This window comes from Oncorhynchus nerka, linkage group LG15 (genome assembly GCF_034236695.1).
Source record: "Oncorhynchus nerka isolate Pitt River linkage group LG15, Oner_Uvic_2.0, whole genome shotgun sequence".
Lineage (NCBI taxonomy): Eukaryota > Metazoa > Chordata > Actinopteri > Salmoniformes > Salmonidae > Oncorhynchus > Oncorhynchus nerka.
In genome coordinates, this window is record NC_088410.1 from 97,918,318 (window position 1) to 97,933,436 (window position 15,119).

The 15,119-nt window shown below is 45.6% G+C and overlaps 1 protein-coding gene across 2 annotated transcripts in view; it reads left to right on the plus strand.

Annotated features, from left to right (window-relative positions):
• Positions 1-9,281, plus strand: part of LOC115119711 (DDB1- and CUL4-associated factor 1-like) — a 73,663-nt gene extending 64,382 nt beyond the window's left edge. Inside the window, exons 21-26 of one of the 2 annotated variants that reach the window (XM_065002091.1) lie at positions 832-1,065; positions 1,552-1,750; positions 1,849-1,922; positions 2,938-3,030; positions 3,385-3,607; positions 7,338-9,281. In XM_065002091.1, the coding sequence (XP_064858163.1) occupies positions 832-1,065; positions 1,552-1,750; positions 1,849-1,922; positions 2,938-3,030; positions 3,385-3,607; positions 7,338-7,417 (903 nt within the window). In that variant the 3' untranslated portion in view covers positions 7,418-9,281. Of the gene's footprint in view, positions 1-831; positions 1,066-1,551; positions 1,751-1,848; positions 1,923-2,937; positions 3,031-3,381; positions 3,608-7,337 lie in introns of both variants that reach the window. The other variant, XM_065002090.1, reaches the window with a different exon arrangement.
• Positions 9,282-15,119: the final 5,838 nt, after the last annotated feature.

A 15,119-nucleotide genomic window follows, 5' to 3' on the forward strand; every position in this document is an offset into this window, starting at 1 on the left:
GCCCGCGCACGGTGCTTCCTATGAGCAGTGAGCGGCCCGCGCACGGTGCTTCCTATGAGCAGTGAGCGGGCCTCTCACGGTGCTTCCTATGAGCAGTGAGCGGGCCTCTCACGGTGCTTCCTATGAGCAGTGAGCGGGCCTCTCACGGTGCTTCCTATGAGCAGTGAGCGGGCCTCTCACGGTGCTTCCTATGAGCAGTGAGCGGGCCTCTCACGGTGCTTCCTATGAGCAGTGAGCGGGCCTCTCACGGTGCTTCCTATGAGCAGTGAGCGGGCCTCTCACGGTGCTTCCTATGAGCAGTGAGCGGGCCTCTCACGGTGCTTCCTATGAGCAGTGAGCGGGCCTCTCACGGTGCTTCCTATGAGCAGTGAGCGGGCCTCTCACGGTGCTTCCTATGAGCAGTGAGCGGGCCTCTCACGGTGCTTCCTATGAGCAGTGAGCGGGCCTCTCACGGTGCTTCCTATGAGCAGTGAGCGGGCCTCTCACGGTGCTTCCTATGAGCAGTGAGCGGGCCTCTCACGGTGCTTCCTATGAGCAGTGAGCGGGCCTCTCACGGTGCTTCCTATGAGCAGTGAGCGGGCCTCTCACGGTGCTTCCTATGAGCCTCTTGTTTTACTTTTTTATTTTTTTTATCCATTGTTTTTTTTGTGTTTTTATTTGTTTGTTTTTTAAATCCATTCTTGTTTTTAAATTTTATTTTTATACATTCTTTTTTTTTTTTATCCCATTCTTGTTTTAAAATTATATTTTTAAAATCCATTCCTGTTTTTGTTTTCCCAGCACCAGTTTTCTCAAGTTTATGATGTTAATTTCACCTTCATTTGTGTCCAGATCTATGACATCCAGTCAGGCCAGAAGTTGCTGACCCTTAATGACCCTGGCCTGGCCAACAACTACAAGAGGAACTGTGCGACCTTTAACCCTAGCGACGACCTGGTGCTCAACGACGGGGTCATGTGGGATGTGCGCTCTGCTCAGGCCATCCACAAGTTTGACAAGTTCAATATGAACATCAGCGGCGTGTTCCATCCCAACCGCCTCGAGGTCATCATCAACACAGAAATTGTATCCTTATTACTTCCTGTTTTGGTCCTTATTACTTCCTGTTTTGGTTCTTATTACTTCCTGTTTTGGTCCTTATTACTTCCTGTTTTGGTCCTTATTACTTCCTGTTTTGGTCCTTGTTACTTCCTGTTTTGGTCTTTGTTACTTCCTGTTTTGGTCCTTATTACTTCCTGTTTTGGTCCTTATTACTTCCTGTTTTGGTTAACCTCTAACATTATTAACATGAAGGAAATGAAAAACTTTATTAACAAAAAGAACAGTCACAACTCACTGCAATACATTTAATGCTCACTTTTATTAAAAAAATCTAACTAACTAATTTAAACAAATCCAAAAAAATATCATCTGTAAAAAATGCTCCTGGGATTTGGCATTCTGCTGCTGTAAAAACTCAGGGGAGATCTAATCGTAGCCTTTATAACTATGGCCTGACTTTATCCAGGTAAAAACATTGTAAGTGATGATCACCTTGACCAGCTATGCCAGTGGGACCTGAGAACGTTCCATCTCCTCCACACTGTGCCTGCCTTGGACCAGTGTAGAGGAGTGTTCAACAACAACGCTACGGTCATGTACGGAGCCATGCTCCAGGCTGATGAGGAGGATGACGTGATGGACCAACAGATGAAGAGTCCCTTTGGTTCCTCCTTCAGAACCTTTGACGCCACCGACTACAAACCCATCGGTATGACCTGAAGGTCATAGGTCAAGCTTTGGGGATTTTGTTTTGTGTCCTGTGGCATGTTGGTTGAAATGAACTTCTGGTTGTATGTTCTTCCTCAGCTACTGTAGATGTGAAGAGGAATATCTTTGACCTGTGTACTGACACTAGGGACTGCTACCTGGCTGTCATCGAGGTAAACTTCCCGGTTTTATTTCCATTGCTGATATTCCATGTTACGTCTTTTAGCTCTGCTCCTGACCGTTCCATTCTACCTGTCAATCAGTATATGGTTGTTATCATGTAGGAAGAATGAGCTGTATTGTTTGTGTACCATATTCTTATTTAGGGATTAGGGGTTAATGATTAGGGGCTAGGGGTAAAGGTCTAGGGATTAGGGGTTTAGTGCTAGGGGTTAAGGATTAGGGGCTAGGGGTTAAGGATTAGGGGCTAGGGGTAAAGGATTAGGGGCTAGGGGTAAAGGATTAGGGGCTAGGGGTAAAGGATTAGGGGCTAGGGGTTAAGGATTAGGGGCTAGGGGTAAAGGGCTAGAGGTTAAGGATTAGGGGCTAGAGGTTAAGGATTAGGGGCTAGAGGTTAAGGATTAGGGGCTAGGGGTTAAGGATTAGGGGCTAGGGGTAAAGGGCTAGGGATTAGGGGTTTAGTGCTAGGGGTTAAGGATTAGGGGCTAGGGGTAAAGGGCTATGGGTAAAGGGTTAGGGGGTAAAGGGTTAGGTGTTAGGGATTAGGGGCTAGGGGTAAAGGGCTATGGGTAAAGGGCTAGGGGTTAGGGGGTAAAGGGCTAGGGATTAGGGGTTTAGTGCTAGGGGTAAGGGGTAAAGGGCTAGGGGTTAGGGGGTAAAGGGTTAGGGATTAGGGTGGTGCAATGCTCCCTGATGATGCCATATTATTGCTCTCTGTTCTACTCTGAGTCCCAAATAGACATCCAAAAAGAAACTGAAGAGTGGAATGTGGGAAGTGTAGTTCTCTCTGTCGGTCAACAGTTCATCTAAAGACTGGAATGTGGGAAGTGTAGTTCTCTCTGTCGGTCGGCAGTTCTTCTAAAGAGTGGAATGTGGGAAGTGTAGTTCTCTCTGTCGGTCGGCAGTTCTTCTAAAGAGTGGAATGTGGGAAGTGTAGTTCTCTCTGTTGGTCGGCAGTTCATCTCAAGTCGGTCGGCAGTTCATCTCAAGTTGTGTGTTCGTCTTTAGAACCAGGACTCTATCAACATGGACACGGTGTGTCGCCTGTATGAAGTGGGGAGACAGAGACTAGCGGAGGAGGGAGAGGATGATGAAGATCAGGTAAGAAATGCTGTCCTTCTCTCTACTAAACTCAGTGTAACTTTTATCTACATCAGCTCTCTCCTAGTGTTCCTAATCTCTAATATCCAGTCTCTCCATTTCAACCCATACTGCCCAGTGCTCTTTGATCTGGGTTCTGAGAGCCCACAGGGTTACACACCAGAACCTTTGTTCCTATCTTAGCCCGTCACTAAAACACCTGCTTCTATCCAAGCCTCTCCCCACTGTTTGCCCTTGTGTTAACTGTGTTCAAATATATTGATGTGTTTTTTTTTATTATATATATATATATATTTAATCTTGTTTCACCTTGTGTTGATTTGTGTTCAAAATGTGGCACCTTCCCACCAGGAGGATCAAGACGGTGATGAAGACTCTGACGACGATGAAGATGACGACGATGATGACATGGAGACTGACCCGCTGTTGGCCGAGCTGATCGAGGGAGGAGACGGAGAGGAGGATGGAGGTAACGACTTCTCTCCCTCGGATGATGAAGCAGTGGCCAGGCTGCTCCATGCTGATGATGATGATGATGATGATGACTCGAACAACGATGCTGAGATTGACCTGGGATGTGAGTAACTGCGGTGTCTTTCTTGGGAAAAGCATTTATCACACACACACACACACACACACAAATCAAATCAAATTTATTTATATAGCCCTTCGTACATCAGCTGATATCTCAAAGTTCTGTACAGAAACCCAGCCTAAAACCCCAAACAGCAAGCAATGCAGGTGTAGAAGCACGGTGGCTAGGAAAAACTCCCTAGAAAGGCCAAAACCTAGGAAGAAACCTAGAGAGGAACCAGGCTATGTGGGGTGGCCAGTCCTCTTCTGGCTGTGCCGGGTAGAGATTATAACAGAACGTGGCCAAGATGTTCAAATGTTCATAAATGACCAGCATGGTCGAATAATAATAAGGCAGAACAGTTGAAACTGGAGCAGCAGCATGGCCAGGTGGACTGGGGACAGCAAGGAGTCATCATGTCAGGTAGTCCTGGGGCATGGTCCTAGGGTTCAGGTCAGTTGAAACTGGAACAGCAGCATGGCCAGGTGGACACACACACACACACACACAAAACATCCACTAGTCTAGAAGCGAGAGAAAAAAGCAGACAAAGACCGGCAGCATTGGCCAGGCACTGTTTCCCCAGGCACCAAGAGGATGATGTCTGATTCATTGATCGATTTGATTTTTGGGCAAAAAAAATCCAAATCAAATTTTAACATCAAATTGTATTTGTCACATGCGCCGAATACAACAGGTGTAGACCTTTCAGTGAAATGCTGAATACAACAGGTGTAGTAGACCTTACAGTGAAATGCTGAATACAACAGGTGTAGTAGACCTTACAGTGAAATGCTTTCTTACAAGCCCATAACCAACAATGCAGTTTTAAGAAAAATAAGTGTTTAGTAAAAAAAATAGATAAGTAAAAAAATGTAAATAGCAAATAATGAAATAGCAGCAGTACAATAACAAGACTATATACAGGGTGTTACGGTACAGAGTCAATGTGGAGGCTATATACAGGGTGTTACGGTACAGAGTCAATGTGGAGGTTATATACAGGGTGTTACGGTACAGAGTCAATGTGGAGGTTATATACAGGGTGTTACGGTACAGAGTCAATGTGGAGGTTATATACAGGGTGTTACGGTACAGAGTCAATGTGGAGGTTATATACAGGGTGTTACGGTACAGAGTCAATGTGGAGGCTATATACAGGGTGTTACGGTACAGAGTCAATGTGGAGGCTATGTGGAGGCTATATACAGGGTACACAGAGTCAATGTGGAGGTTATATACAGTTACGGTACAGGTGTTACAGGGGTACAGAGTCAATGTGGAGGCTATATACAGGGTGTTCAACGGTTACAGAGTCAATGTGGAGGCTATATACAGGGTGTTACGGTACAGAGTCAATGTGGAGGTTATATACAGGGTGTTACGGTACAGAGTCAATGTGGAGGCTATATACAGGGTGTTACGGTACAGAGTCAATGTGGAGGCTATATACAGGGTGTTACGGTACAGAGTCAATGTGGAGGTACAGAGTCAATGTGGAGGTTATATACAGGGTGTTACGGTACAGAGTCAATGTGGAGGCTATATACAGGGTGTTACGGTACAGAGTCAATGTGGAGGCTATATACAGGGTGTTACAGAGTCGGTACAGAGTCAATGTGGAGGCTATATACAGGGTGTTACGGTACAGACAGAGTCAATGTGGAGGCTATATACAGGGTGTTACGGTACAGAGTCAATGTGGAGACTATATACAGGGTACAGAGTCAATGTGGAGGCTATATACAGACAGAGTCAATGTGGAGGCTATATAGGGTATTACGGTACAGAGTCAATGTGGAGACTATATACAGGGGGTACCGGTACAGAGTCAATGTGGAGACTATATACAGGGGGCACCGGTACAGAGTCAATGTGGAGGCTATATACAGGGGGTACCAGTACAGAGTCAATGTGGAGGCTATATACAGGGGGTACCAGTACAGAGTCAATGTGGAGGCTATATACAGGGTGTTACGGTACAGAGTCAATGTGGAGGCTATATACAGGGGGTACCAGTACAGAGTCAATGTGGAGGCTATATACAGGGTGTTACGGTACAGAGTCAATGTGGAGGCTATATACAGGGGTACCGGTACAGAGTCAATGTGGAGGCTACATACAGGGGGTACCGGTACAGAGTCAATGTGGAGGCTATATACAGGGGGTACCGGTACAGAGTCAATGTGGAGGCTACATACAGGGGGTACCGGTACAGAGTCAATGTGGAGGCTATATACAGGGGGTACCGGTACAGAGTCAATGTGGAGGCTATATACAGGGTGTTACGGTACAGAGTCAATGTGGAGGCTATATACAGGGGGTACCAGTACAGAGTCAATGTGGAGGCTAAATACAGGGGGTACCGGTACAGAGTCAATGTGGAGGCTATATACAGGGTGTTACGGTACAGAGTCAATGTGGAGGCTATATACAGGGGGTACCAGTACAGAGTCAATGTGGAGTCTATATACAGGGTGTTACGGTACAGAGTCAATGTGGAGGCTATATACAGGGGGTACCGGTACAGAGTCCATGTGGAGACTATATACAGGGGGTACCAGTACAGAGTCAATGTGGAGGCTATATACAGGGGGTTCCAGTACAGAGTCAATGTGGAGGCTATATACAATGTGGAGGCTATATACAGGGGGTACCGGTACAGAGTCAATGTGGAGGCTATATACAGGGTGTTACGGTACAGAGTCAATGTGGAGGCTATATACAGGGGGTACCAGTACAGAGTCAATGTGGAGGCTATATACAGGGGGTACCGGTACAGAGTCAATGTGGAGGCTATATACAGGGTATTACGGTACAGAGTCTATGTGCGGGGGCACCGGTTAGTCGATGTAATTGAGGTAGTATGTACATGTAGGTAGAGTTGTTAAAGTGACTTGTGCATCGATGATAAACAGAGTAGCTGCAGCAGCGTATGGATGGGAGGGGACAGATGATGTAAATAGTCTGGGTGGTCATTTGATTCGCTGTTCAGGAGTCTTATGGCTTTGGGGGTAGAAGCTGTTCAGGAGTCTTATGGCTTTGGGGGTAGAAGCTGTTCAGGAGTCTTATGGCTTTGGGGGTAGAAGCTGTTCAGGAGTCTTATGGCTTTGGGGGTAGAAGCTGTTCAGGAGTCTTATGGCTTTGGGGGTAGAAGCTGTTCAGGAGTCTTATGGCTTTGGGTGTAGAAGCTGTTCAGGAGTCTTATGGCTTTGGGGGTAGAAGCTGTTCAGGAGTCTTATGGCTTTGGGGGTAGAAGCTGTTTAGAAGCCTCTTGGTCCTAGACTTGGCGCTCCGGTACCGCTTGCTGTGCGGTAGCAGAGAGAACAGTCTATGACTAGGGTGGCTGGAGTCTTTGAACATTTTTAGGGTCTTGCTCTGACACCGCCTGGTATTGAGGTCCTGGATGGCAGGAAGCTTGGCCCTAGTGATGTACTGGGCCATACGCACTACCCTCTGTAGTGCCTTGTGGTCGGAGGCCGAGCAGTTGCCGTACCAGGCAGTGATGCAACCAGTCAGGATGCTCTCGATGGTGCAGCTGTAGAACTTTTTGAGGATCTGGGGCCCCCTGACAAATCTTTTCAGTCTCCTGAGGGGGAATAGGCATTGTCGTGCCCTCTTCACAACTGTCTTGGTGTGTTTGGACCATGATAGTTTGTTGGGGAACAGTAAAAGTTAGTAGGTACACACACTCACACCATCTTTCTATGTCGTTGTCTGTCTTCCCATACAGCTGACAGTTCCGACAGCTCAGACGGCAGCACTGACACCTCGGATCTGGAGGACCAACTCTTCCTGTCTATGAGCGACTAAAACAGCGAACAGGACATGACAACCAGGAAGTGACAAAAGGGACACAACAAGTATCCACCCATTGCCACTTAAGCTGGAGAAATTGGGGGACCCCCCCCCCCCCTATGAATGTGAATTCATATGCACAAAGAGAAAATATGAAATAAAAAGATGGTATTTGAAGCAGGTGTGAGATGGTAATGGTGAAGGACCGATGACTGATGGTGTTGTTGGACATGACAGGCTACCCACTGAATTCCCGAATGTAACCCCTAGCAACTACACGCCTGGCGCTCTTGTAGTTTCAGAGAATATTGCATTGCTTTTCAATGCCTCTTAAGATGTTCTTGGGTGTAGGGTCTTGGGTTCCATTTGGAAGTCTGCACTAGTTTGACAGGGGAAAGAGACGTGATATTTTAGACAGAAGGACACTTAGACAAATTATCAAGACTTTCTTTATCTGACGTGTAGCAATTTGAATTGTACAAAAATAAGATTTTATTTTTTTTTTCTCCAGATTTTTGTTGGCCTTTTTTTTAATATAACTTTTTTCTTTTGATGTTTTAATTTGGTATGTTTTAATTTTGGGGATTTGTAGCTGTAAGATAGCTACTGCTCTTGTATTTGTTATTATATTAGCATCATCATTAGTTGTTGCAAAAGCAGCAGCTACTCTTCTTGGGGTCCACACAGAACATGAAACATAATACAGAACACAGAACATGAAACATAATACAGAACACAGAACATGAAACATAATACAGAACACAGAACATGAAACATAATACAGAACACAGAACATGAAACATAATACAGAACACAGAACATGAAACATAATACAGAACACAGAACATGAAACATAATACAGAACACAGAACACATAATACAGAACACAGAACATGACACATAATACAGAACATGAAACATGACACATAATACAGAACACAGAACATGAAACATAATACAGAACACAGAACATGAAACATAATACAGAACACAGAACATGAAACATAATACAGAACACAGAACATGAAACATAATACAGAACACAGAACATGAAACATAATACAGAACACAGAACATGAAACATAATACAGAACACATAATACAGAACACAGAACATGACACATAATACAGAACATGAAACATGACACATAATACAGAACATGAAACATGACACATAATACAGAACACAGAACATGAAACATAATACAGAACACATAATACAGAACACAGAACATGACACATAATACAGAACATGAAACATGACACATAATACAGAACACAGAACATGACACATAATACAGAACATGAAACATGAAACATAATACAGAACACAGAACATGACACATAATACAGAACACAGAACATGACACATAATACAGAACACAGAACATGAAACATTATACAGAACATGAAACAGAACACAGAGCACAGAACATGAAACAGAACACAGAGCACAGAACATGAAACAGAGCACAGAACATGAAACAGAACACAGAACATGAAACAGAACACAGAACATGACATTAATACATACCATTTAACAGACAAGAACAGCTCCAGGACAGAACAGAGCTCGTTGCCGCATCCAGCCCTATTAAATCTACTCATTAATACTAAGACTACTATCGCTTTAAGGATGCAACCTTCTCCGTTTAAATTGAAGTTATGACAACAAACAATGGCAGACAACTTTTCATTATTTTAGTGTTTCAGATTGACTGTTGTTTTGCAAAACTTTGTCAAGCTAACCAGTCAAGAGTCAAAATGATGTATAGCTTCAAAACTGTTAAATTATTTCCTATATTATAATTTTTTGGGGGGTTATTGTACTTTGTCAAATGCCAGTGACAATTAATATAAAATATTCATAAAAATGTAACTGAATTGCTCCTATGTTTGCTCTTGTACCCCTTTTTCACACCGCGGAGCCCAGCTGTACCGGCCCGGCCCGGTTACACGTCCAGCATAGTTGCTGGAATGGTGCTGTACCCGGCAATGTAAAAAGATCATATCCGAACCTGCATAGTGTGAAAAGGGTGTTCTATAGTGGTAAACGGGTGTAGGGAGTTTAATGGCCTCTAGAGGTCAGTGTTGAATAATGTGGATATTTAAACAGCCATATATAGATATATATGTATAAAAATATATATACCACTTACACTACCGGTCAAAAGTTTTAGAACACTGACTCATTCAAGGTTAGAACACTCAGTTTGGAGTGTTAGAACACCTACTCATTCAAGGTTAGAACACTCAGTTTGGAGTGTTAGAACACTGACTCATTCAAGGTTAGAACACTCAGTTTGGAGTGTTAGAACACCTACTCATTCAAGGTTAGAACACTCAGTTTGGAGTGTTAGAACACTGACTCATTCAAGGGTTTCATTTTTTAAATGTTTGTACTATTTTCTACATTTATAGAATAATAGTGAAGACATCAAAACTATGAAATAACACATATGGAATCATGTAGTAACCAAAAAAGTGTTAAACAAATCCAAATATATTTGAGATTCTTCATATAGCCACCATTTGCCTTGATGACAGCTTTGCACACTCCTGGCATTCTCTCAACCAGCTTCATGAGGTAGTCACCTGGAATGCATTACAATTAACAGGTGTGCCTTGTTAAAAGTTACATTTGTGGAATCCTGGGGTCCACACAGATTGACTGAGCCAATCAGTTGTGTTGTGACAAGGTAGGGTTAGTATAAGGAATATAGCCCTATTTGGTAAAAGACCAAGTCCATATTATGGCAAGAACAGCACAAATGAGCAAAGAGAAACGACAGTCCATCATTACTTTAAGACATGAAGGTCAGTCAATCTGGAAAAAAATTAAAGAACTTTGAAAGTTTCTTCAAGTGCAGTCGCAAAAAACCATCAGGCGCTATGATGAAACTGGCTCTCATGAGGACCGCCACAGGAACGGAAGACCCAGAGTTACCTCTGCGGCAGGGGATAAGTTCATTAGAGTTACCAGCCTCAGATTGCAGCCCAAATAAATGCTTTGCAGAGTTAAAGTAACAGACACATCTCAACATCAACTGTTCAGAGGAGACCACTACTAAAGAAACCACTACTACTAAAGGACACCAATCATAAGACACTTGCTTGGGCCAAGAAACACGAATAATGGACATTAAACCAGTGGAAATCTGTCCAAATGTGAGATTTTTGGTTCCAACCTCCATGTCTTTGTGAGACGCGGTGTGGGTGAACGGACAATCGCCACATATGTGGTTCCCACCGTGAAGCATGGAGGAGGAGGTGTGATGCTGCTTTGCTGGTGACACTGTCTGTGAGTTATTTAGTATTCAAGGCACACTTAATCACCATGGTTACCACAACATTCTGCAGCGATACGCCAGCCCATCTGGTTTGGGCTTAGTGGGACTATCATTTGTTTTTCAGCAGGACAATGAACCTCCAGGCTGTGTAAGGGCTATTTGACAAAGAAGGAGAGTGATGGAGTGCTGCATCAGATGACCTGGCCCCAACAATCACCCAACCTCAACCCAATTGAGATGGTTTGGGATGAGTCGGACCGCAGAGTGAAGGAAAAGCGGCCAACAAGTGCTCAGCGTATGTTGGAACCCCATCAAGACTGTTGGAAAAGCATTCCAGGTGAAGCTGGTTGAGAGAATGCCAAAGAGTGTGAAAATCTGTCATCAAGGCAAAGGGTGGCTAATTGATGAATCACAAATATAAAATATATTTTGATTTGTTTTAACACTGTTGGTTACTACATGATTCCATATGTGTTTCATAGTGTTGATGTCTTCACTATTATTCTACAATATAGAAAATAGTAAATAAAATACATAAACCTTATATGATGGTGTTCTAAAACTTGTGGTGTATATATTTTGTGTGTGTGTGTGTATGTGTATATATACTTTAACATTGGTTGGACTGAAATATATCTGATGCAAATCAGTGGGTAAGGGATAACATTTTTTAGGCTACCTGACTTGAACTGGAATTGACCCCAATCCTGCCACCTACTCTCTGAGGGCTGGACTACCTGTTCTCCATAGCTGCCGCCCTGGTGCAATGAAGCCGCAAAGTGAACACAATTAATATGAATTTGAATTTACTTGAATTCTGTTGGTTAAGTGCTTTAAGTTGTGTCCTTATTTCGGAAAGGGCCACAAATTCTAAAGACGTTGTTTTAGAGTTGATCTATTGTAATATGAGGGGGGAAAAAAAATCTAAATAAAGTTTTCTCCGTTTTGAGAAAAAATGTTTAATGTCAATTTGTTTAATTCTACTTTAACATAGAATGGTGTTGGATTTGTGTAACACTTGATTAAATCCTGCAGTCAGGTAATTTTTATTTTACCTTTATTTAACTAGGCAAGTCAGTTAAGAACAAATTCTTATTGTCAATGACGGCCCTAGGAACAGTGGGTTAACTGGTCTAGGAACAGTGGGTTAACTGGTCTAGGAACAGTGGGTTAACTGGTCTAGGAACAGTGGGTTAACTGGTCTAGGAACAGTGGGTTAACTGGTCTAGGAACAGTGGGTTAACTGGCCTAGGAACAGTGGGTTAACTGGTCTAGGAACAGTGGGTTAACTGGTCTAGGAACAGTGGGTTAACTGCCTGTTCAGGGGCAGAACGACAGATTTTTACCTTGTCAGCTCGGGATTCGATCTTGCAACCTTTCGGTAACTAGTCCAACGCTTTAACCACTAGGCTACCTGCCGCCTCTACACTCTAACCACTAGGCTACCTGCCGCCTCTACACTCTAACCACTAGGCTACCTGCCACCTCTACACTCTAACCACTAGGCTCCCTGCCGCCTCTACACTCTAACCACTAGACTACCTGCCGCCTCTACACTCTAACCACTAGGCTACCTGCCGCCTCTACACTCTAACCACTAGACTACCTGCCGCCTCTACACTCTAACCACTAGACTACCTGCCGCCTCTACACTCTAACCACTAGGCTACCTGCCGCCTCTACACTCTAACCACTAGGCTACCTGCCTCTACACTCTAACCACTAGGCTACCCTGCCACCTCTACACTCTAACCACTAGGCTACCTGCCTCTACACTCTAACCACTAGGCTACCCTGCCACCTCTACACTCTAACCACTAGGCTACCTGCCTCTACACTCTAACCACTAGGCTACCTGCCGCCTCTACACTCTAACCACTAGGCTACCTGCCTCTACACTCTAACCACTAGGCTACCTGCCGCCTCTACACTCTAACCACTAGGCTACCTGCCTCTACACTCTAACCACTAGGCTACCCTGCCACCTCTACACTAACCACTAGGCTACCCTGCCACCTCTACACTCTAACCACTAGACTACCTGCCGCCTCTACACTCTAACCACTAGGCTACCTGCGTCTACACTCTAACCACTAGACTACCTGCCGCCTCTATACTCTAACCACTAGACTACCTGCCGCCTCTACACTCTAACCACTAGGCTACCTGCCTCTACACTCTAACCACTAGACTACCTGCCGCCTCTACACTCTAACCACTAGACTACCTGCCTCTACACTCTAACCACTAGGCTACCCTGCCACCTCTACACTCTAACCACTAGGCTACCTGCCTCTACACTCTAACCACTAGACTACCTGCCGCCTCTACACTCTAACCACTAGACTACCTGCCTCTACACTCTAACCACTAGGCTACCTGCCGCCTCTACACTCTAACCACTAGACTACCTGCCTCTACACTCTAACCACTAGGCTACCTGCCGCCTCTACACTCTAACCACTAGGCCACCCTGCCTCCTCTACACTCTAACCACTAGGCTACCCTGCCACCTCTACACTCTAACCACTAGGCTACCTGCCGCCTCTACACTCTAACCACTAGGCTACCTGCCTCTACACTCTAACCACTAGGCTACCTGCCGCCTCTACACTCTAACCACTAGGCTACCTGCCGCCTCTACACTCTAACCACTAGACTACCTGCCGCCTCTACACTCTAACCACTAGACTACCCTGCCACCTCTACACTCTAACCACTAGGCTACCTGCCTCTACACTCTAACCACTAGACTACCTGCCGCCTCTACACTCTAACCACTAGGCTACCTGACTCTAACCACTGCTACCTGCCGCCTCTACACTCTAACCACTAGGCTACCTGCCTCTACACTCTAACCACTAGGCTACCTGCCTCTACACTCTAACCACTAGGCTACCCTGCCTCCTCTACACCTGCCACCTCTGCCGCCCTCACTCTAACCACTAGGCTACCTGCCTCTACACTCTAACCACTAGGCTACCTGCCACCTCTACACTCTAACCACTAGGCTACCTGCCTCTACACTCTAACCACTAGGCTACCTGCCACCTCTACACTCTAACCACTAGGCTACCTGCCTCTACACTCTAACCACTAGACTACCTGCCGCCTCTACACTCTAACCACTAGACTACCTGCCTCTACACTCTAACCACAGGCTACCTGCCCTCTACACTAACCACTAGGCTACCTGCCTCTACACTCTAACCACTAGGCTACCCTGCCACCTCTACACTCTAACCACTAGGCTACCTGCCTCTACACTCTAACCACTAGGCAAACCCTGCCACCTCTACACTCTAACCACTAGGCTACCCTGCCACCTCTACACTCTAACCACTAGGCAACCCTGCCACCTCTACACTCTAACCACTAGGCAACCCTGCCACCTCTACACTCTAACCACTAACCACTAACCACTAGCTACCTGCCGCCTCTACACTCTAACCACTAGGCTAACCACCCTGCCGCCTCTACACTCTAACCACTAGGCTACCTGCCTCTACACTCTAAACCACTAGACTACCCTAGGCTACCTGCCTCTACACTCTAACCACTAGGCAACCCTGCCCTCTACACTCTAACCACTAGGCTACCTGCCTCTACACTCTAACCACTAGACTACCCTGCCGCCTCTACACTCTAACCACTAGACTACCTGCCTCTACACTCTAACCACTAGACTACCCTGCCGCCTCTACACTCTAACCACTAGACTACCTGCCTCTACACTCTAACCACCAGACTACCCTGCCGCCTCTACACTCTAACCACTAGGCAACCCTGCCGCCTCTACACTCTAACCACTAGGCTACCTGCCTCTACACTCTAACCACTAGGCAACCCTGCCACCTCTACACTCTAACCACTAGGCTACCCTGCCACCTCTACACTCTAACCACTAGGCAACCCTGCCACCTCTACACTCTAACCACTAGGCAACCCTGCCACCTCTACACTCTAACCACTAGGCTACCTGCCGCCTCTACACTCTAACCACTAGGCTACCCTGCCGCCTCTACACTCTAACCACTAGACTACCTGCCTCTACACTCTAACCACTAGACTACCCTGCCGCCTCTACACTCTAACCACTAGGCAACCCTGCCGCCTCTACACTCTAACCACTAGGCTACCTGCCTCTACACTCTAACCACTAGACTACCCTGCCGCCTCTACACTCTAACCACTAGGCAACCCTGCCGCCTCTACACTCTAACCACTAGGCTACCTGCCTCTACACTCTAACCACTAGGCAACCCTGCCACCTCTACACTCTAACCACTAGGCTACCCTGCCACCTCTACACTCTAACCACTAGGCAACCCTGCCACCTCTACACTCTAACCACTAGGCAACCCTGCCACCTCTACACTCTAACCACTAGGCTACCCTGCCGCCTCTACACTCTAACCACTAGGCTA